This window comes from Aedes albopictus, chromosome 1 (assembly GCF_035046485.1).
Source record: "Aedes albopictus strain Foshan chromosome 1, AalbF5, whole genome shotgun sequence".
NCBI classification, from domain to species: Eukaryota; Metazoa; Arthropoda; class Insecta; order Diptera; family Culicidae; genus Aedes; species Aedes albopictus.
This window is the reverse complement of record NC_085136.1, coordinates 22,059,013-22,075,999: the sequence shown is the minus strand read 5'-3', so window position 1 is coordinate 22,075,999 and position 16,987 is coordinate 22,059,013. Positions and strand designations below refer to the sequence as shown.

General features: G+C 46.9%; 2 protein-coding genes across 7 annotated transcripts in view; one reads left to right on the top strand and one right to left on the bottom strand.

The window, feature by feature from the left end:
• The window catches only part of LOC109433641 (cytosolic carboxypeptidase 2), a 225,163-nt gene continuing 208,176 nt past the window's right edge, over nucleotides 1-16,987 (bottom strand). For 2 of the 5 annotated variants that reach the window (XM_062844186.1, XM_062844185.1), the window contains exons 12-16: nucleotides 12,271-12,403; nucleotides 11,649-12,210; nucleotides 11,156-11,356; nucleotides 10,826-11,092; nucleotides 1-840 (exon numbers count right to left, since the gene is read on the bottom strand). In XM_062844186.1, the coding sequence (XP_062700170.1) occupies nucleotides 243-840; nucleotides 10,826-11,092; nucleotides 11,156-11,356; nucleotides 11,649-12,210; nucleotides 12,271-12,403 (1,761 nt within the window). In that variant the 3' untranslated portion in view covers nucleotides 1-242. The remainder of the gene's footprint in view (nucleotides 841-10,825; nucleotides 11,093-11,155; nucleotides 11,357-11,648; nucleotides 12,211-12,270; nucleotides 12,404-16,987) is intronic. The other 3 variants (XM_062844184.1, XM_062844183.1, XM_062844187.1) reach the window with 2 other exon arrangements.
• The window catches only part of LOC109433644 (glutamine-dependent NAD(+) synthetase), a 297,418-nt gene continuing 281,084 nt past the window's right edge, over nucleotides 654-16,987 (top strand). The window contains exon 1 of one of the 2 annotated variants that reach the window (XM_062844188.1): nucleotides 654-794. The gene's annotated coding sequence lies outside the window, so the exon portion shown is untranslated. The remainder of the gene's footprint in view (nucleotides 795-16,987) is intronic. The other variant, XM_029855899.2, reaches the window with a different exon arrangement.

Here is a 16,987-nt window from a genome sequence, read left to right as displayed (position 1 = left end):
AACATTTTTCTCAGTTCTGGCTAGTTCAATTTATTGGCATAATTTCTAGTTTACAAATTCTCACACTGGCAAACAGAAAAGTTTTGATTTCGTTCATAATCGCTTAAAAACTGTATTTACTACAAGGCGCTACAAGGGGAGAGTCGTCGGCAACAAGGTCACTTCCGGTCCTTTGGACGGATTTCTGTCTGTTATCAGCTTTGCTTTGGAATGATAATGGCTCTAAATAGTAGAGGGAAGGATCAAATTGGCGCCCTCCCTCCCCCGGTGGAAGCCGATTTGTCCCTGTTGCCGCCGATTCCACCACGGTGGTGCTTCTTTCTGTGCTTCCTCTGTTGCTGCTGCTGCTGCTGCTGCTGTGACTGAGTGCCGCTAACTATCTTGACGTTCCTTTCAGATTCCGTCTCGGAGCAGAGTGTGGTCAGCTGAATATCGATTGTGGTCGTCGTGGGCAGTTTGGTCGGTGAAGTGGAAGAAGATTGTTGTTGGTTGATATTGCTGTTGGACGGTGTCCGGACGGCTCGCAGGTGCCCACCGGTTTTGCTCCGTTGTTGCCTCGAGTGCAGCGGTTGGGCGGCCGTTACGACGATTCCGCCGGTTTTGAACTTGTTGCCGTGAAGCGGCGTTTTCAGCGACTGACTCGATACGAGTAGCTGCTGTTGGGATCCGGACACCGGACCTAGGAGATTGCCGGTGCTCGTGGCCTTCCGAGGGGAACCGGACGACGAGAGGAGACTTGCTGCGGTGGCCACTGCCATTCGACGGGACTGACCGGAACGGGCGCTGCGCGACAGGTGAGTGATGATCTCCGCCTTCTCGGCAATTTTGTTGAGGGTTGATCTGTGGGTTTGATGGGAATGAAAAGAGATATTAGAAGAGATTATTTATCAAACGATTTGAATCTTGAACGGAACAGGCAGGACAATCATAAAGAGTTGACGACCTGTCTTCAGGAGATCTCATAAAATTAAGGAATGTTCAAAAGAATTTCTGAAGAATTCCAGCAGGAATTACAGCTGGGGATCCCTAAAAAAATTCAGGAGGAATCCCCGTTGGAATTTCAAGAGGAATCTCCGAAGGATTTCCAGGAGAAGTCTCCAAAAGAAATCCTGGAGGATTCCTTGAACGAAATCCTGGAGGAATTCTTGTAGGAACTCTCTGAGAGATCCTTCAAGGGAATTCTGGGATATGCCTGTTTATAATCCTAAAGAAATCCTGGAAGGAACTTCTGAAGAAATTCCTGATGTAACTCCCGAAGGCATTCCTGAATCCTCTTCGGAAAAAATACTGGTGGAATCTTAGAAATAAATTCCTGGACTAATCCCTGAAGGAACTTCTGTAGGAGTTTTCGAGTTCGCCTTGGATCCTGCTGTAAGAATATCTGAAAGAAATCCTGGAGACATCCTTGAAAAAAAAAAAACTTCTGAAGGAATTTCAGAAGGAATCCCTGGGGGCAATCCTGGACTAATATCTAATCGATATCCCGTGGGAATTCCTGACGGACCTTCTAGATCTAGTTAGCACAAATGGAACTCGATTTTCCGGGGATTCGAAAGGTAATCAGCTTTTTTGTGTTAGGGCAAGTAAGAATTCCTCTAGAGGAATCTAAAAAAATACTCGTGGATAATTGCTGGAAAGATATCTTAGAAGTTTCGAAAAAGCAACATCTGAAGGACTTCCACAATGAACTCCTGGAGGATTACAGGAGGGCTCCCAGCAGGAACTTTCGAGGAGTTTTCCGAAAAAAAAAACTCTAGGGAGATTCCCAGGAAGGACTCTTGGAAGAATATCTGACTAAACGTTTGGACGAATCCCAGTAGTAGATCCTGAAAAAGTTCCAAAAACCGATTCTGGACATAATACAGCAGAAGCTCTTGGAAGAATCCAAGAATAATGATTCCCAAAAGAACTGCAGGAATCCCAAAAAGGAACTCGTGGAGGAAGGAACTTTCCGAGAAATCCCAGTTGGATGTCCTGGAGAAATTTCAAAATAGATTCGGTCGTAGCTGTTAGAGTGGAATTGTTATGGATGAATCCCTTTAGACATCCATAAACGAGTTCCTGCTAAATATAGCCTAAGCTGCCCGGAGGAATCTCCAAATGAATTCAAAGAGGAATCCCCAAAGAAATATCAGGATAAATCCTCTGAAGAATTCCAGCAGGAATCCTCAAAGAATTTAAAGAGGAATCCCCGAAGAATTCCCAGGGGGATACATAAAAAAACCATTAGAAATCCCCGGCCAAATCTCCGGAAGAATTTCTGATGGAATTTCAGAGGAAAGAAATCCTGCAGGAATTCTATAAGAGATCCTTCATGAAATTCTTGAGATATACTTGATTTTAGTCCTAAAGAAATCCTGGAAAGAATTCCTGATGTGACTCCTGGAGGCATTCATGAATCCTCATAGAAAAATCTCCGGAAAAACTCTTGCAGGAATCCCTAAAGGAGTTTCTGGTGGAACCCCTGAAGGTACTACTGGAGGAATCTTAGAAGGAACTCCTGAACCAATCCCTGAAGAAACTTCGGAGGAAATCCCTGACTTCCCCTTCGGTTCTGCTATAAAAATATCTGAAGGATCCTGGAGAGATTCCTGAAAAAAAAAACTACTGGAGAGATCTCTGAAGGAATCCACGAAAGAATTCCTAGTGCAATCTCTGAAGAAACATCTGTATGAATCCCTGAAACTGCTGGAGGAATCTCTGAAGGAATTTCCGAAGGAACTTCAGAAGGAATCCCTAGGGAAAATCTAAATCACTAAAAGATATTCGTAGGAATTCCTGACGGAACTTCTAGATCCATCCCTGAGGGTTCTCCTGAAGGCATCCCTGAATCCTCCTGAAAGAATCTCTGGAGGAACTCCAGTCGAAATATTCCTGATGAAATTCCTAGAGGCGTCCCTGAATCCTCCTTGATGAATCTATGATCTACTGGAGACATCTCTAAAGGAACTCCTAAAGAGATCTCCGAAGAAACTTCTGGAGAAATCATTCATTGGAATTTTAGAAGGATCTTTGAAAAAAAAATAGGAGGGATCGCCGAAGAAACTTCTGGATTAATCATTGACGAATTGTCCTAAAGGTGGCCATGGTAGAACGCCAGCGTCCTCACAGTTACAGCATCATTTCTCGTTTTGCAGCTACTGACATCTTCAGAGTCTTAAACGTGGTCTGCCGAATTACAGGAGCGAAAACTTTATCATAGTTAGTTCCGTAGCTCTGTAGTCACCAAACGTGCTTTGAACCTCGTCATCTTTCTGACGATCAGTGAGCTGTCTTCTCTTTCTCAGTTCAGGAGTATACAAAATCTATATAAACATGGTCATGCCCCCCTTAATCGTTTCCTCGCTTCACTTTCTGATAGAGGCGCATATTCGACGAATCGAATATACCTTCAAACCTTTTTTCGAACAATTGATTACCCTCTACACACCCGAACCTCCATTTAAGTGATGAATCGGGACTGCCTAGATAGAATATTTACCTGAATGGATTTAGTTCATTACCCGAAAAGGATTTCATTCCTAAAGAAATTTGAGAAGGGCAGATGGAAAGGGGAGGGAGGTTAAGGCTTTCAGATGTAAAGGAGGAGGGTCAGAGGGAAATCGAGGGTCAAGGGCGTTTCCGGACGTTTGAGAGGTGCGTTAGGTGGCTTCGGAGGTTCTCACGCTAATGTCACAGAAGTTTCATAGGGGTTTCAGAGGCATTCCAAAGCGTTTCAGAAGGGCTGATGCAGTTCCTCAAACAGATATTGAACTCTTCACGTGATAGTACATACTTGCATGAGGCTATACAAGAGATCACTGAATACGCCTGTAGATAAGACAGCATAAACTCCAGAAAATTCTCGCATATTCCTATACAATCATTGAACTTACCACTTGATAGGTCATAGTTACCAGCGACTGTGTGAGTATAAATCTTAGTCATAAAGCTACTCAATGTAGATTTTGGAGATTCTCAAGCATACAATAAACTCATCACCTGACAGCACATAGTTGCGTGGAGCTGTGTAAGCATAAATTGCATGCATAATGCTCCAATTGATCACTGATTACGCTTGTAGATCCGATGACTTATGCCTCAGGGAGATGTCGGATACTTCTATACAATCAAAGCTCCCACCACTTGATGGAACATAGTTGCCTGAGTCAGTGTGAGTATTAACCTTATTCATAATTTTTGTAGATACAACTAGTAGCTATCGTAGATTCGATGACCTTTACTCAGGGAAGTTCTTGAAGTAAACAGCGGAAAGAAGTCCACCGTATCTTCTACTACGAGGATTGCAATCTAAATATGTGATGCAAGATTTGGAATGGAATTTGAAATGATTCTGAACCTGATCACGCATTTTCGGGAACCAATACGTTCGTTGAAATAGACCACAAGCCTTGTTAACACCAAAGTGACTTATTTTGTCATGGAACTTGTTGAAAACCGACGGAATCATATCAGAAGAAACATAAATCAATGACTTGTTACCTACCACTTTGATAAGAATCGCATCACGAATTTCATAATCCTTTAAAGTACCTCGGTCAACCGCCTGTTTAGGTTTAGCCACCTCAGGATCTCTTGGCTGCGACACGTAGAGTTCATTTTCGAACATTTTGGGCGAACTTTGTTCTTCTACATTATCTGCGTTATAGGTCCCGTCCAGCGATGAACAACTTCAATAATGAATTGCTCTAGATACAAGGTTGCTAGATGGACCTTTACCATTAACGTATCGATTTTGAAGAGAGTTTTTCAGATAAGAATAGTCAGTCACTATCTTAAATGTAGCCTAAACAGGTACCTGCGAAACCACTGCAAACAGTTTACGATTACCAGGGTTTCCAATTCGAAGCTGTGTAATCTGGACTCCGCAGGTGTAGTTTTCCGGCTATGGTATTTACATTACTGAATACTGGATGAAATCGGCCATCATCTGCCAGTCGTTGGAATAACATTGCTTCAATATGTTCTCTGGTTATGACGAACTTGTTGTCTTAATAGATCAAATTGATGGTCGCAGTGGTACTATGTCCCCAACAGGAAAAAAAAACTAGTTGCCTTCCTTCATTGGCTCATACCGTCAATGAATTTCCTTAAGTAATTAACTCTGCCCACAAACCGCTGAAAGCTTTTCTTGTCACAAGGAATCGGAAAATCTCGTACAGATTGCTTGTGTCAATCACTAGGTTGAATACCTACAATTGAAATATATCGTCGATAAAAACATTGAATTGTTCATCGCGAATGAAAGATGATAGCACGCTTGTCAAGTACCTACATTAAAAATTCTTCTGAAGAATTTGAATACCCATACGGCAACAGATTGAACTCATACCTGCCACCTTTTTTCTTTTTTATTCTTAATCACTTAACCTAATTTACAGCTCTTTTGTCCACTAGGGTACTACGTGAGCGATTCCAATTGGACGCTGCACTTCCACTTTGTACAGCGCCTACATGTATTCTATTCTATTCTACTTTATTGAACTGGTAGCCTTTGTGCTTCTTTCACTCTTCTACCCTGTCCATGGTAGAATGATGAGCACGATGTGCGGCTGCTGTTCCTTTTCCAGTCCGATTGGGGGTCCATTATGAGTTGCGGTTCGCCGATATCCAAATTCCGGGTCCGTTAGGGGTCATTCAAATATGACGTCCATCGTTTAGGGGGGGGGGGGGTCTGAGAAAGTGTGACACTCCATGTATAAGGTATACAAAATAGCGTGACAGAGGGGGGAGGGGGGTCTAAAATTCCCGAAAAATGATGGACGTCATATTTGAATCGGCCCAGAGCTATATGCTCCGAAGAGGGTCAGGTGCCAGCTGCTCTCGGGGGGGAAGAACAACTGACGAAAAATTGCAAGTGCCGGGGCTGGGTTCGAACCCATGACCATCCGCTTATGAAGCGAACGTGTGGACCACTGCGCCACGGGCCCCGACATTCTTTTTTCTTGGCGCGACGTCCTCACTGGCACAAAGTCTGCTTCACAGCTTAGTGTTAGCTTAGCTCTGCCAATGACAGTTTTGCATGTGTATATCGTATGGCAAGCACGAAGATACTTTATGTCAAGGAAAAATCATTTACGAAAAGTTTCAGGACCGATCGGGAATCGAACCCGTCACCCTCAGCATGGTAATGCTGAATACCCACGCTGCTACGGCTGTGGCTGGGTTCAGATCAGAAGGTAAAGGAAAGCAATGTCAGCAAATTGAACCCCGACCAGGCGTCCCCGAAAAATGAAGTGGCCTCGAAGGGATGTGTATGTCCTCAGCCAGCACAGATTAGAGCTGGTCAGGGGAAGGCCACCCTAATAGGAAAATATGATACAACGTGCTCAACAACCCTTTTGGGCTATCATCTTAATCATACAGGGAATGATACAATCATTCACCCTATCAGCAGTGTATAATACATTTTTATTAGGGCAGTCAGAAGGAAAAGACGGAGGAACAGGAGCTTAGGAACGCTAAGCCAAGGAGCGGCAGGAGGGCAGGTGCCAAACTAATGAAGGGTGACGCGGTCATCATCAATACGGACGAGTCTAACTGATCGTGGGAGTTTTGAAAGCGATGAGGAGTGATGCCAAGCTTGTGGATCTTGGAGACGACGTACAAAGTATTCAACGTACTCATACCGACGAAATGATCCTCGAACTCAAGTGCGCGACACAACCTACAAGGGCGCCGCCTACAAGTGTCTGGCGGAAGAGGTCTACGCTGAAGGTGTCGTGGTCAGAGGTCTCTACGCTCTAACGTTCCCAAAGGTCACTAACCTCGACGAGTTCACGGACGCGAAAGAGCTCGTCACGGCACTGCGGCAAGATTGCAAGATGCAGGTGACCACCACAGCCGTTCAGCTAGGTACGAAAAGGCCCGGCAGGGACACGGAAGGCTCTATAATTCAGCTACCTGTGACGGACGCCAATAAGCTCGTTAAGCTATAGGAAAGCTTACACGGGCTTGGGCATACACGAAACACCGAAGGCTTATATCAGGTATCTTGAATCGGAACATGAGACGCGGTTGCTTATGACGATGATAGCTGTTCAACTGTGGTACATGACCTTTGCGACTATTTCATTATGATCATTTTGAGCATTGAGGGAGACATTAATCTGTTCGAGCTCATCACCGCTAGAGTGTACTGCACATGTAACCACAGGTTGACTTCGGGTCATCCGAGGGAGTGGTCTAGACCCACGTATATCCTCGTTACCAGATGTTAAGTAGTGCAATTGCATCGTTGACGTGCCTCCCAGGTATCGCTTGACGGCCTCTCCAGAATCTTCTAAGGACTTTCTCCAGAATCCTCCAAAGATTTGTTACAAATTTTATTTTTGTGTTAAATGTGCTATTTTAACTTGTAAATATTCCCCTTGTAGTATTTAACATTTATAGGGTTCTGGTAGAATACAGGCCCATGAAGTGCGCAATCTTATTTTGATTGCCAACATTCAGGCCATTTCGGGCTGCGATTAAGTACTAGAGACGTAAACCTTTCCCTGGCACAGTCTTCAAGTCATAGAACTCTAGTGATGAAACCCGAAATGGGATGCCCCTTAGGATTAGAAATTCCTAGACAAAACTCAAGCTATGAAAGCAACTAATGCTGCGAACAAAAGGGAACATGCCAGAGCAAATACGATTACAGGATTGACTGATGGACCAACAACATTGATGATACCTCGTCATCCTGTCATCGGAAATCGTTATCCAATAGGGTAACAGGGCAAAATATATGTTCTGTGTAGTGTTTGTCCATTTGTGATGTCCTAATTTATTACGCATTTGTAAGGTTCCACTATAAAATGTTATATTTTAATATGCATTTGTAGTGCTTCATTATTTTTCGTAATAGATTCTCTTCAGAATTCTACAAGGGTTCTCTCCAGAATCCTACAAGGATTCTCTCCAGAATCGTGCAAGAATTCTTCCCAGAATACTCCAAAGATTATCTTCAGAATCGTCCAAGGACTCTCGCCAGAATCCTCCAAGGATTCTCTCCAGAATTCCCAAGAATTCTCTGCAGCATCCTCCAAGGATTCGCTTCAGATACCTTCAAGGATTCTCTTCACTAATTTTCAAGATTCTCTCCAGAATCCTAAGAGGGGTTCTCTTCAGAATCCTGGAAGGATTCTCTAAAGAACCCTAGAAGGATTTTGTTAGAATGCTTCAAGGATTCTTTTCAGAATCCTAGAAGGATTCTCTTCAGAATCCTAGAAGGATTCTCTTCAGAATCCTAGAAGGATTCTCTTCAGAATCCTAGAAGGGTTCTCTTCAGAATCCTAGAAGGAATCTCTTCAGAATCTTTAAAGGATTCTCTTCAGAATCTTAGAAGGATTCTCTTCAGAATCTTAGCAGGATTCTCTTCAGAAACCTAGAAAAATTCTCTTCAGAATCCTAGAAGCACTCTTTTCAGAATCCTAGAAGGACTCTCTTCAGAATCCTAGACGGACTCTCTTCAGAATCCTTCGAGAATTCTATTCTGCATCCTTTGAAAATTATCTTCAGAATCCTTTGAGGATTCTCTTCAGAATACTTCGAGGATTCTCTTCAGAATCCTTCGAGGATTCTCTTCAGAATCCTTCGAGGATTCTCTTCCGAATCCTTCGAGGATTCGCACCAGAACCTCCAAGGATTCGCTCCAGAATTCTCAATGATTTTCTGCAGAATTCTCTAAGGATTTTCTTCAGAAGCCTTCAAGGATTCTCTTCACTATTTTTAAAGGATTCTCTTCAGAATCCAAGAATGATTCTCTTTAGAATCCTAGAATGATTCTCTTCAGAATCTTAGAAGGATTCTCTTCAGAATTCTAGAAGGATTCTCTTCAGATTCCTAGAAGGATACTCTTCAAAACCCTAGAAGAAGTCTCTTTAGAATCCTTCAAGGATTCTCTTCAGCATACTTCGAGGATTCTCTTCAGAATCCTTCGAGGATTCTCTTCATAATCCTTCGAGGATTCTCTTCAGAATCCTTCGAGGATTATCTCCAGAATCCTCCAAGGATTCGCTCCAGAATCCTCCAAGGATTCGCTCCAGAATCCTCCAAGGATTCGCTCCAGAATCCTCCAAGGATTCACTCCAGAATCCTCCAAGGATTCGCTCCAGAATCCCCCAAGGATTCGCTCCAGAATCTTCCAACGATTCGCTCCAGAATCCTGCAAGGATTCTCCCCAGAATCCTGCAGGGATTCTCCCCAGAATCCTGCAGGGATTCTCCCCAGAGTCCTGCAGGGATTCTCCCCAGAATCCTGCAGGGATTCTCCCCAGAATCCTGCAGGGATTCTCTCCAGAATCCTGCAGGGATTCTCCCCAGAATCCTGCAGGGATTCTCTCCAGAATCCTGCAGGGATTCTCTCCAGAATCCTGCAGGGATTCTCTCCAGAATCCTGCAGAGATTCTCTCCAGAATCCTGCAAGGATTCTCTCCAGAATCCTGCAAGGATTCTCTCCAGAATCCTGCAGGGATTCTCTCCAGAATCCTGCAGAGATTCTCTCCAGAATCCTGCAGAGATTCTCTCCAGAATCCTGCAGAGATTCTCTCCAGAATCCTGCAGGGATTTCCTCCAGAATCCTGCAGAGATTCTCTCCAGAATCCTGCAGAGATTCTCTCCAGAATCCTGCAGGGATTCTCTCCAGAATCCTGCAGGGATTCTCTCCAGAATCCTGCAGGGATTCTCTCCAGAATCCTGCAGGGATTCTCTCCAGAATCCTGCAGGGATTCTCTCCAGAATCCTGCAGGGATTCTCTCCAGAATCCTGCAGGGATTCCCTCCAGAATCCTGCAGAGATTCTCTCCAGAATCCTGCAAGGATTCTCTCCAGAATCCTGCAGGGATTCTCTCCAGAATCCTGCAGGGATTCCCTCCAGAATCCTGCAGAGATTCTCTCCAGAATCCTGCAGGGATTCTCTCCAGAATCCTGCAAGGATTCTCTCCAGAATCCTGCAGGGATTCTCTCCAGAATCCTGCAGGGATTCCCTCCAGAATCCTGCAGAGATTCTCTCCAGAATCCTGCAAGGATTCTCTCCAGAATCCTGCAGGGATTCTCTCCAGAATCCTGCAGGGATTCTCACCAGAATCATGCAGGGATTCTCTTCAGAATCCTGCAGGGATTCTCACCAGAATCATGCAGGGATTCTCTCCAGATTCCCGTAAGGATTCTCTCCAGATTCCTGTAAGGATTCTCTCCACAATCCTCGAAGTACTCTCTCCAGAATCCTCCAAGGATTCTCTTCACAATCCTCCAAGGATTCTCTCCACAATCCTCCAAGGATTCTCTCCACATCCTCCAAGGTCACAATCCTCCAAGGATTCTCCACAATTCCCTAAGGCTGTCTAGAATCCTCCAATGATTCTCTCCAAAATTCTCCAAGGTTTCCCTCCAGAATCTTTCATGGTTTCTCTCCAGAATTTTCCATGAATTCTCTCCAAAATCCTCCAAGGATTCTCTTTAAAATCCTGCAAAGATTCTCTCTAGAATCCTCCAAGGATATACTCAAGGATTCTCTCCAAAATCCTCCAAGGATTCGCTTCAAAATCCTCCAAAGATTCTCTACAGAATCCTCCAACGATACTCTCCAGATTTCCAGGTTTTCTCCAAAATTCCCCAAGGCTTCTTTTGAGAATCCTCCAAGGATTTTCTCCAGAATACTCCGAGAAATGCTTCAAGGATTCTCTGCAGAATCCTTCAAGGATTCCTTCCAGAATCCTCCAAGAATTTGCTGCAGCAACGTTCCTACCCATTCTTCAGACTCGTAGAAAAATATTGTTCCAGTTTGACGCAAACCTTAAAATGGCAAGATCTTCAGAAAGTTTTAGTTAGTCAAAGCCTTACCTTGTTTTCCGTCGAACCTTGGCGATCCCACTGCCTTCCGAGCTGTCGCTGAGCTTCTTGTCGGCGGTGGTGCCCTGTTTCTGCTTCCCGTTGGCGTTGTCGCCCAGCTGGAGCTTCATCCCCCGGGAGGAGGACATTGCTCCTCCGGCGGACACCCCGGATCGATTTTCCTTGTCCTTGGCGGCCAGCCGCGACAGACTCTTGTGGTGTTTCTCCTTGAGGCTACGCTTCTCGTCCTTCCAGGCGGCGAGTTTCTGGGAGCAGGCGCTGTGGGAAGGATTGGAAATTGGGGATCTTGACTTGAAATGGGAAGACTCCGCGGAAACTTACGTCAACAGGGCTTCATTGTCGTAGTGGGTCGACTTGACTAGCACCGGTGGGACACCCCAGGACAGGGGTCGAGGATTGATGGTGATCGATGTTTCGTTAACATACCCATCCGAATGGGTTCCGGTCCAGATGGATCGTTTGAACGACAGATGGGCGAAGATGTGATCCGGACTCATCGGTTTCATCAGCTCGGCTCGGTTTCTGACAAACAAGGAAAATTATGATTAAGGTTGTCGATAGTAACTGTAGGGGTTGAGAGAGATACTGAGAAAATGATACGTAGGGCATATAGTATCAGCAGCCGTGATGCACCATCGAAAAAACAAAGCAAGCGATCAGCATGAAATGAAACGTCAGTCTTGTAAAGTATTTCGCACGTGTAGGTTGCATCATTGCATCCTTCCTCATATGAGCAGAATTCCGGCCGGCGGAATGGCCCGGAATGCCACAGTGTCCGTCCGGACACGACAGTAACGTCCCCGGAAGTACTCACCTCTCGGCCGCAGCCCGATTGAATCCCTGCCACGAGCGTTCCTTGCTAATCGGCGGAAACTCCTTGATGATGCTCATCACCATCCGGTTCTTGTCGTCCTCCTCCTCGGACTGGTACCGACTGGTTGCCGATCGTACGATCAACTCCGGCGGCATCAGGTATTGCGTCTCGCAGCCCAGCATGGTCAGCTTCTTGATGCGGTCCGATTGGCGGAATCTGTGCCTCCGGCGGAAGCTCGTCTTGATGGTGTTCTCCGTGTCGGACACTGCCGTCTGGTGGTACGGATGGTGATGACCTGCGCTGTAGCCTCCGCCAAACGGAGACGAATCCTCGTCCGAGGTGTAGTCGAAGAAATCGCTGGCCGGTTCGGCCGTCGGGATGTCCAGAACGATTCGGTGCGCGTTGCGGGATCTTCGCCGGAAGGGCTTGTTCGGCGTTCGGTTCTGTGACTTTTTACCTTTCTTGTTGCCTTTAAACTTCTGCGGTAGAACCGGAGAGGACGGAGGGACCCTGAGCGATGAACAGCACGGACCTTCCAGTTCCGCCATGCTATCTTTGCCGGCTGCGAAAGAATACGAACTGTCAACTTTATGGCGCAACGGAAATTTATAGCAAACCTTACCTTCGTCCTCGGAGCTACTGGTGCTGGTGTCGCCCTCGTCGCTGGAGTAATCCGACAGCGGGATGTTCAGCGGTTCTTCCGCACTGGAACCCTCCTTGGACAGCCTCGTTAGGATCTTCATGCGCAACTTTTCCTTCGTGATGGGATGAAAGAGATGACCTTGTTCGGTATCGACTTGGAAGCGCTATATTTTTAGGTCCTGCCAAAGTGTGCATTTCGGTGCCATAAAAAACTACAAAGCGTGCGTTCGTTTCTACTCGCATCTAATTTATTCAAAACTACTCAATCATAATTTACAAAACCAAAGAAAGCATAAACAACCGTTCAAATCTGCCGTTCGTCGCCGGAGGTCGGTGTCTGGGGACGCGTCTTCCGGACGACCCGCCGTACAACTTTGACCACCCGGCGGACGATCTTCTTGCGAGGCCCGCGCTCCCTCCGCAGAGCTTCCCGTTCTTCTTTGCTGCGCGGAATGGGAATCGAGCGGAAGTGCTCCATCCGACGCTCGATGGCTTCGTCCGACGGTGGCCTCGAGTCCGGATTGCCCAAGTTCAGTATGAAGTGTAGACACTGGCGGGCTTTATGGCGGTAGGCGCGCTTCGCGAGTTTCAATTTGGGGTTTTTATAGCACAACGAAAGGGGTACGAGAACACAATCGATTATGAGCGGGCAGGTACAGTGGAGTGCTCTTACCCTAAAGCTAACCTAAAATTTTGGCCTACTTTGACTGCATGTTATATCGCAACTAGAGAGAGAGAGGATGCATGTCTTGATATCTGTGTTTGATTTTGGTGCCAGTGTAGAGATGTCGCTAGTGTGGTTCATCGTCAGAAGGCTCTTTCGCCTCGGTTGCTAGCCCAGAAGTAGTTCTGCCAGTTGAAGCGGAAGGGAATCGGATCCGGAAGTCGTCTGAGTCGCTGTGGAGTCCGAGCTGCCGCTTCCAACCGGCGCTGGCGTTCGGCTTCGAGTCGTATACGTCGCTCTATGGTCTCCTGTTTCTTCTTTTCCCGCAGGATGGCCATCTCTTCTGCTCTCTTGGCAGCGATCTCCTCATTCGTTTTGGGCAAAGGAATTTTACTGAATTCGTCTAGACGCCAGCGCCACTCATCCATGCAGGGTCGTTCAGCGTACGGGTTGTGAAGGTTCATGAAGTACTTGAGGTATTTTCGTACGGTTCGACGGTAGTTGCGCTGTCGTCGGTTGAAAGGTGTTGTGCGTTGTGGAAGAAAGGAGTCTATCAAGGTGTTTGTCTTGGATAGAGTGTGACTGGTTTTTATAGCAAGAGTGTTTGGGAGATGTACAGCGCAGATTAAAAACAATAGGACAACATAAAGACAGATAACATCGTGACACGTGTCTGTCGCGCACTTCAGTAGAAGCGTTTCGCTTTGGAGTCGCTTGTCCAAACGTACTGTCGCCAGTTGAACAGGAACGGAATCGATGGAGATGGTGGCCTCATTGCAATTTGCCTGGCCCGTTTCCGCTCGGAGTCTTTGGTTTTCTGCTTTTGTCTGGCGGCCCTTTCGGCTGCTTTCTCCTCCGCCATTATGGCCTTCTCTTCCTTCGTTTTCGGCACCGGCAGGCGAAGAAATTCCTCCAGTCGCCGATGGATGGCGCTTTTGCTCGGCGGTTGGGACAGAGGATTGTGCATGTTTCGAATGAACCATAGGAATTTAAGTGCTATCACTCGGTACCGACACTGAACGAAGGAAGATGTCGCACAATGTGGGCAGGTCGTGTTGTGGAGTTGCCGTCGGAAAAGAGCAAACAAACAAGCGTCACTTTGGGGGGTGCGATTTTGTGTAGTCTATTGTTTGTGTTACGACTTGCATGCAACTTTCCGTGCAATTAGGACAAGATGGTGGTCATCTGGACTTACAAGAATACACAAAATGGCGTGCCGCGCTCGGATACAGCTGAGGTGATCGTGCTGAAAGTACTTGCTATAAAATTTAAGTCGCATTCATCCGGGGTCTCGTTCATACCAACACCGATACAACTTAACTATTGGTTACGTCTAGATTCATCCGGACTTTATCCAGAAGTGTCCAGGCTTTGTCCGGGCCTTGTTCAAAAACGTCGGGACTTCGAACAGGACCGCTTAGACATCATTCAGAAGCGTCAGGACTTCATCAGGAAGCATCCGGGCCTCGTCCACAACCAGCAAAGCTTCGTTCAGGCTACGTCAGGAAATGTTCAGATTTCATTCAGAGGCTTCTGGTCTTCGTACAGAGACTTCTGAGCTTCGTCCGGAGGATTCTAGGTGTCGTTTAGACGCTTCTGTGCTTCGTCCAGAGACTTCAGATCTTTATCCAGAGGCTTCTGGGCTTCGTCCAGATACTTCTGGGCTTTTCGTCCAGAGGCTTCTGGACTTTTCGTCCAGAAGCTCCTGGACTTTGTCCAGAGACTTCTGGGATTCGTCCAGAGGATTCTGGGCTTCGTCCAGAGGATTCTGGGCTTCGTCCAGAGACTTCAGACCTGTATCCAGAGGCTACTGGGCTTCGGCCAGAGGCTTTTGGGCTTCGTCCAGAGGATTCTAGGCTTCGTCCAACGGATTCTGGGCTTCATCCAGAGTCTTCTGGGCTTTTCGTCCATAAGCTTCTGGGCTTCGTCCAGAGGATTCTGGGCTTTTCGTCCAGAAGTTTCTGGGCTTCGTCCAGAGGATTCTGGGCTCTCCGTTCAGAGGATTATGGGCTTCGTCCAACGGATTCTGGGCTTCATCCATAGTCTTCTGGGCTTTTCGTGGAGAAGCTTCTGGGCTTCGTCCAGAAGATTCTGGGCTTTTCGTCCAGAAGCTTCTGGGCTATTCGTCCAGAAGCTTCTGGGCTTCGTCCAGAGGCTTTTGGGCTTCGTCCAGAGGCTTTCTGGGCTTCATCCATGCGGCTTTTGGGCTCTGCATCAGGCTTCTGGGCTTCGACCAGAGTCTTCTGGGCGTCGTCCAAAGGATTCTGGGCTTCGTGCAGAGACTTATGGGCTTCATCTTCGTGCAGAGGTTTCTGGCCTTCGTCCAGAGGCTTTTTTTGGCTTTGTCCAGAAGTTTTGGAGCTTCGTAGAGGCTTCTGGGCTTCGTCCAGAGGATTCTAGGTTTCGTCCAGAGACTTCTGGGCTTTTTGTTCAGAGGATTCTGAGCTTCGTCCAGAGGATTCTGGGCTTCGTTCAGAGGATTCTGGGTTTCGTCCAGAGGATTCTAGGCGTCGTCCAGAGGATTCTGGGCTCCAGATGATTCTGAGCTTCGTCCAGAGTCTTCTGGGCGTCGTCCAACGGATTCTTGGCTTCGTGCAGAGGATTCTGAGCTTTGTCCAGAGACTTTTTGGTCTCGTCCAGAGACTTCTGGGATATTCGTACAGAAGCTTCTGGGCTTCGTCCAGAGGCTTCTAGGTTTCATCTAGAGACTTCTGGGCTTCGTCCAGAAGATTGGGGGCTTCGTCCAACGGATTCTGGGCTTCGTCCAGAGTCTTCTGTTTTTTTTTGTCTAAAAGCTTCTGGGCTTCGTCCTGAGGATTCTGGGCTTCGTTCACAGGATTCTGGATTTTGGTTCGGAAGCTTCTGGGCTTTTCGTCCAGAAGCTTCTGGGCTTTTTGTTCAGAGGAATCTGGGCTTCGTCCAGAGGATTCTGGGCTTCGTCCAGAGGATTCTGGGCTTCGTCCAGAGGATTCTGGGCTTCGTCCAGAGAATTCTGGGCTTTGTACAGAAGATTGTGGGCTTTGTCCAGAGTCTTCTGGGCGTCTTCCAAAGGATTCTGGGCTTCGTCCAGAGGATTCTGGGCTCCGTCCAGAGACTTCTGGGCTTTTCGTTAAGAAGCTTTTGAGCTTCGTTCAGAGACTTCTGGGCTTTTCGTCCAGAGGATTCTAGGTTTCGTCCAGAGAATTATGAACTTCGTCCAGAGAATTCTGGGCTTCGTCCAACGGGTTCTGGGATCAGAGTCTTCTGGGTTTTTTGTCCAAAAGTTTCTGGGCTTCGTCCTGAGGATTCTGGGCTTCATTCACAGGATTCTGGGCTTCGTCCAGAGTCTTCTGTGCTTTTTGTCCAGAGGTTTCTGGGCTTTTCGTACTGAGTATTCTGGGCTTTTCGTCCAGAGGATTCTAGGTTTCGTCCAGAGAATTATGGGCTTCGTCCAGAGAATTCTGGGCTTCGTCCAACGGGTTCTGGGATCAGAGTCTTCTGGGTTTTTTGTCCAAAAGCTTCTGGGCTTCGTCCTGAGGATTCTGGGCTTCGTTCACAGGATTCTGGGCTTCGTCCAGAATCTTCTGAGCTTTTTGTCCAGAGGTTTCTGGACTTTTTGTACTGAGTATTCTGGGCTTTTCATCCAGAAGCGTCTGGGCTTCCTCCAGAGGATTCTGGGCTTCGTTCAGAGGATTATGGGTTTCGTCCAGAGACTTCTGGGATTTTCGTCCTGAGTATTCTGGGCTTTTCGTCCAGAAGCGTCTGCGCTTCGCTCAGAGCATTTTGGGCTTCGTCCAGAGTCTTCTGGGACTTGCGTCCTGAAGCTTCTAAGCTTTGTCCAAAGGATTCTGGGCTTCTTCCAGAGGCTTCTACGCGTCGGCCAAAGGCTTCTGGGCTTCGTCCAGAGAATTCTAGGTTTCATCTAGAGACTTCTGGGCTTCGTCCAGAAGATTGGGGGCTTTGTCCTGAGGATTCTGGGCTTCGTTCACAGGATTCTGGGCTTCGTTCACAGGATTCTGGGCTTCGTCCAAAGAATTCTGAGCTTCGTCCAGAG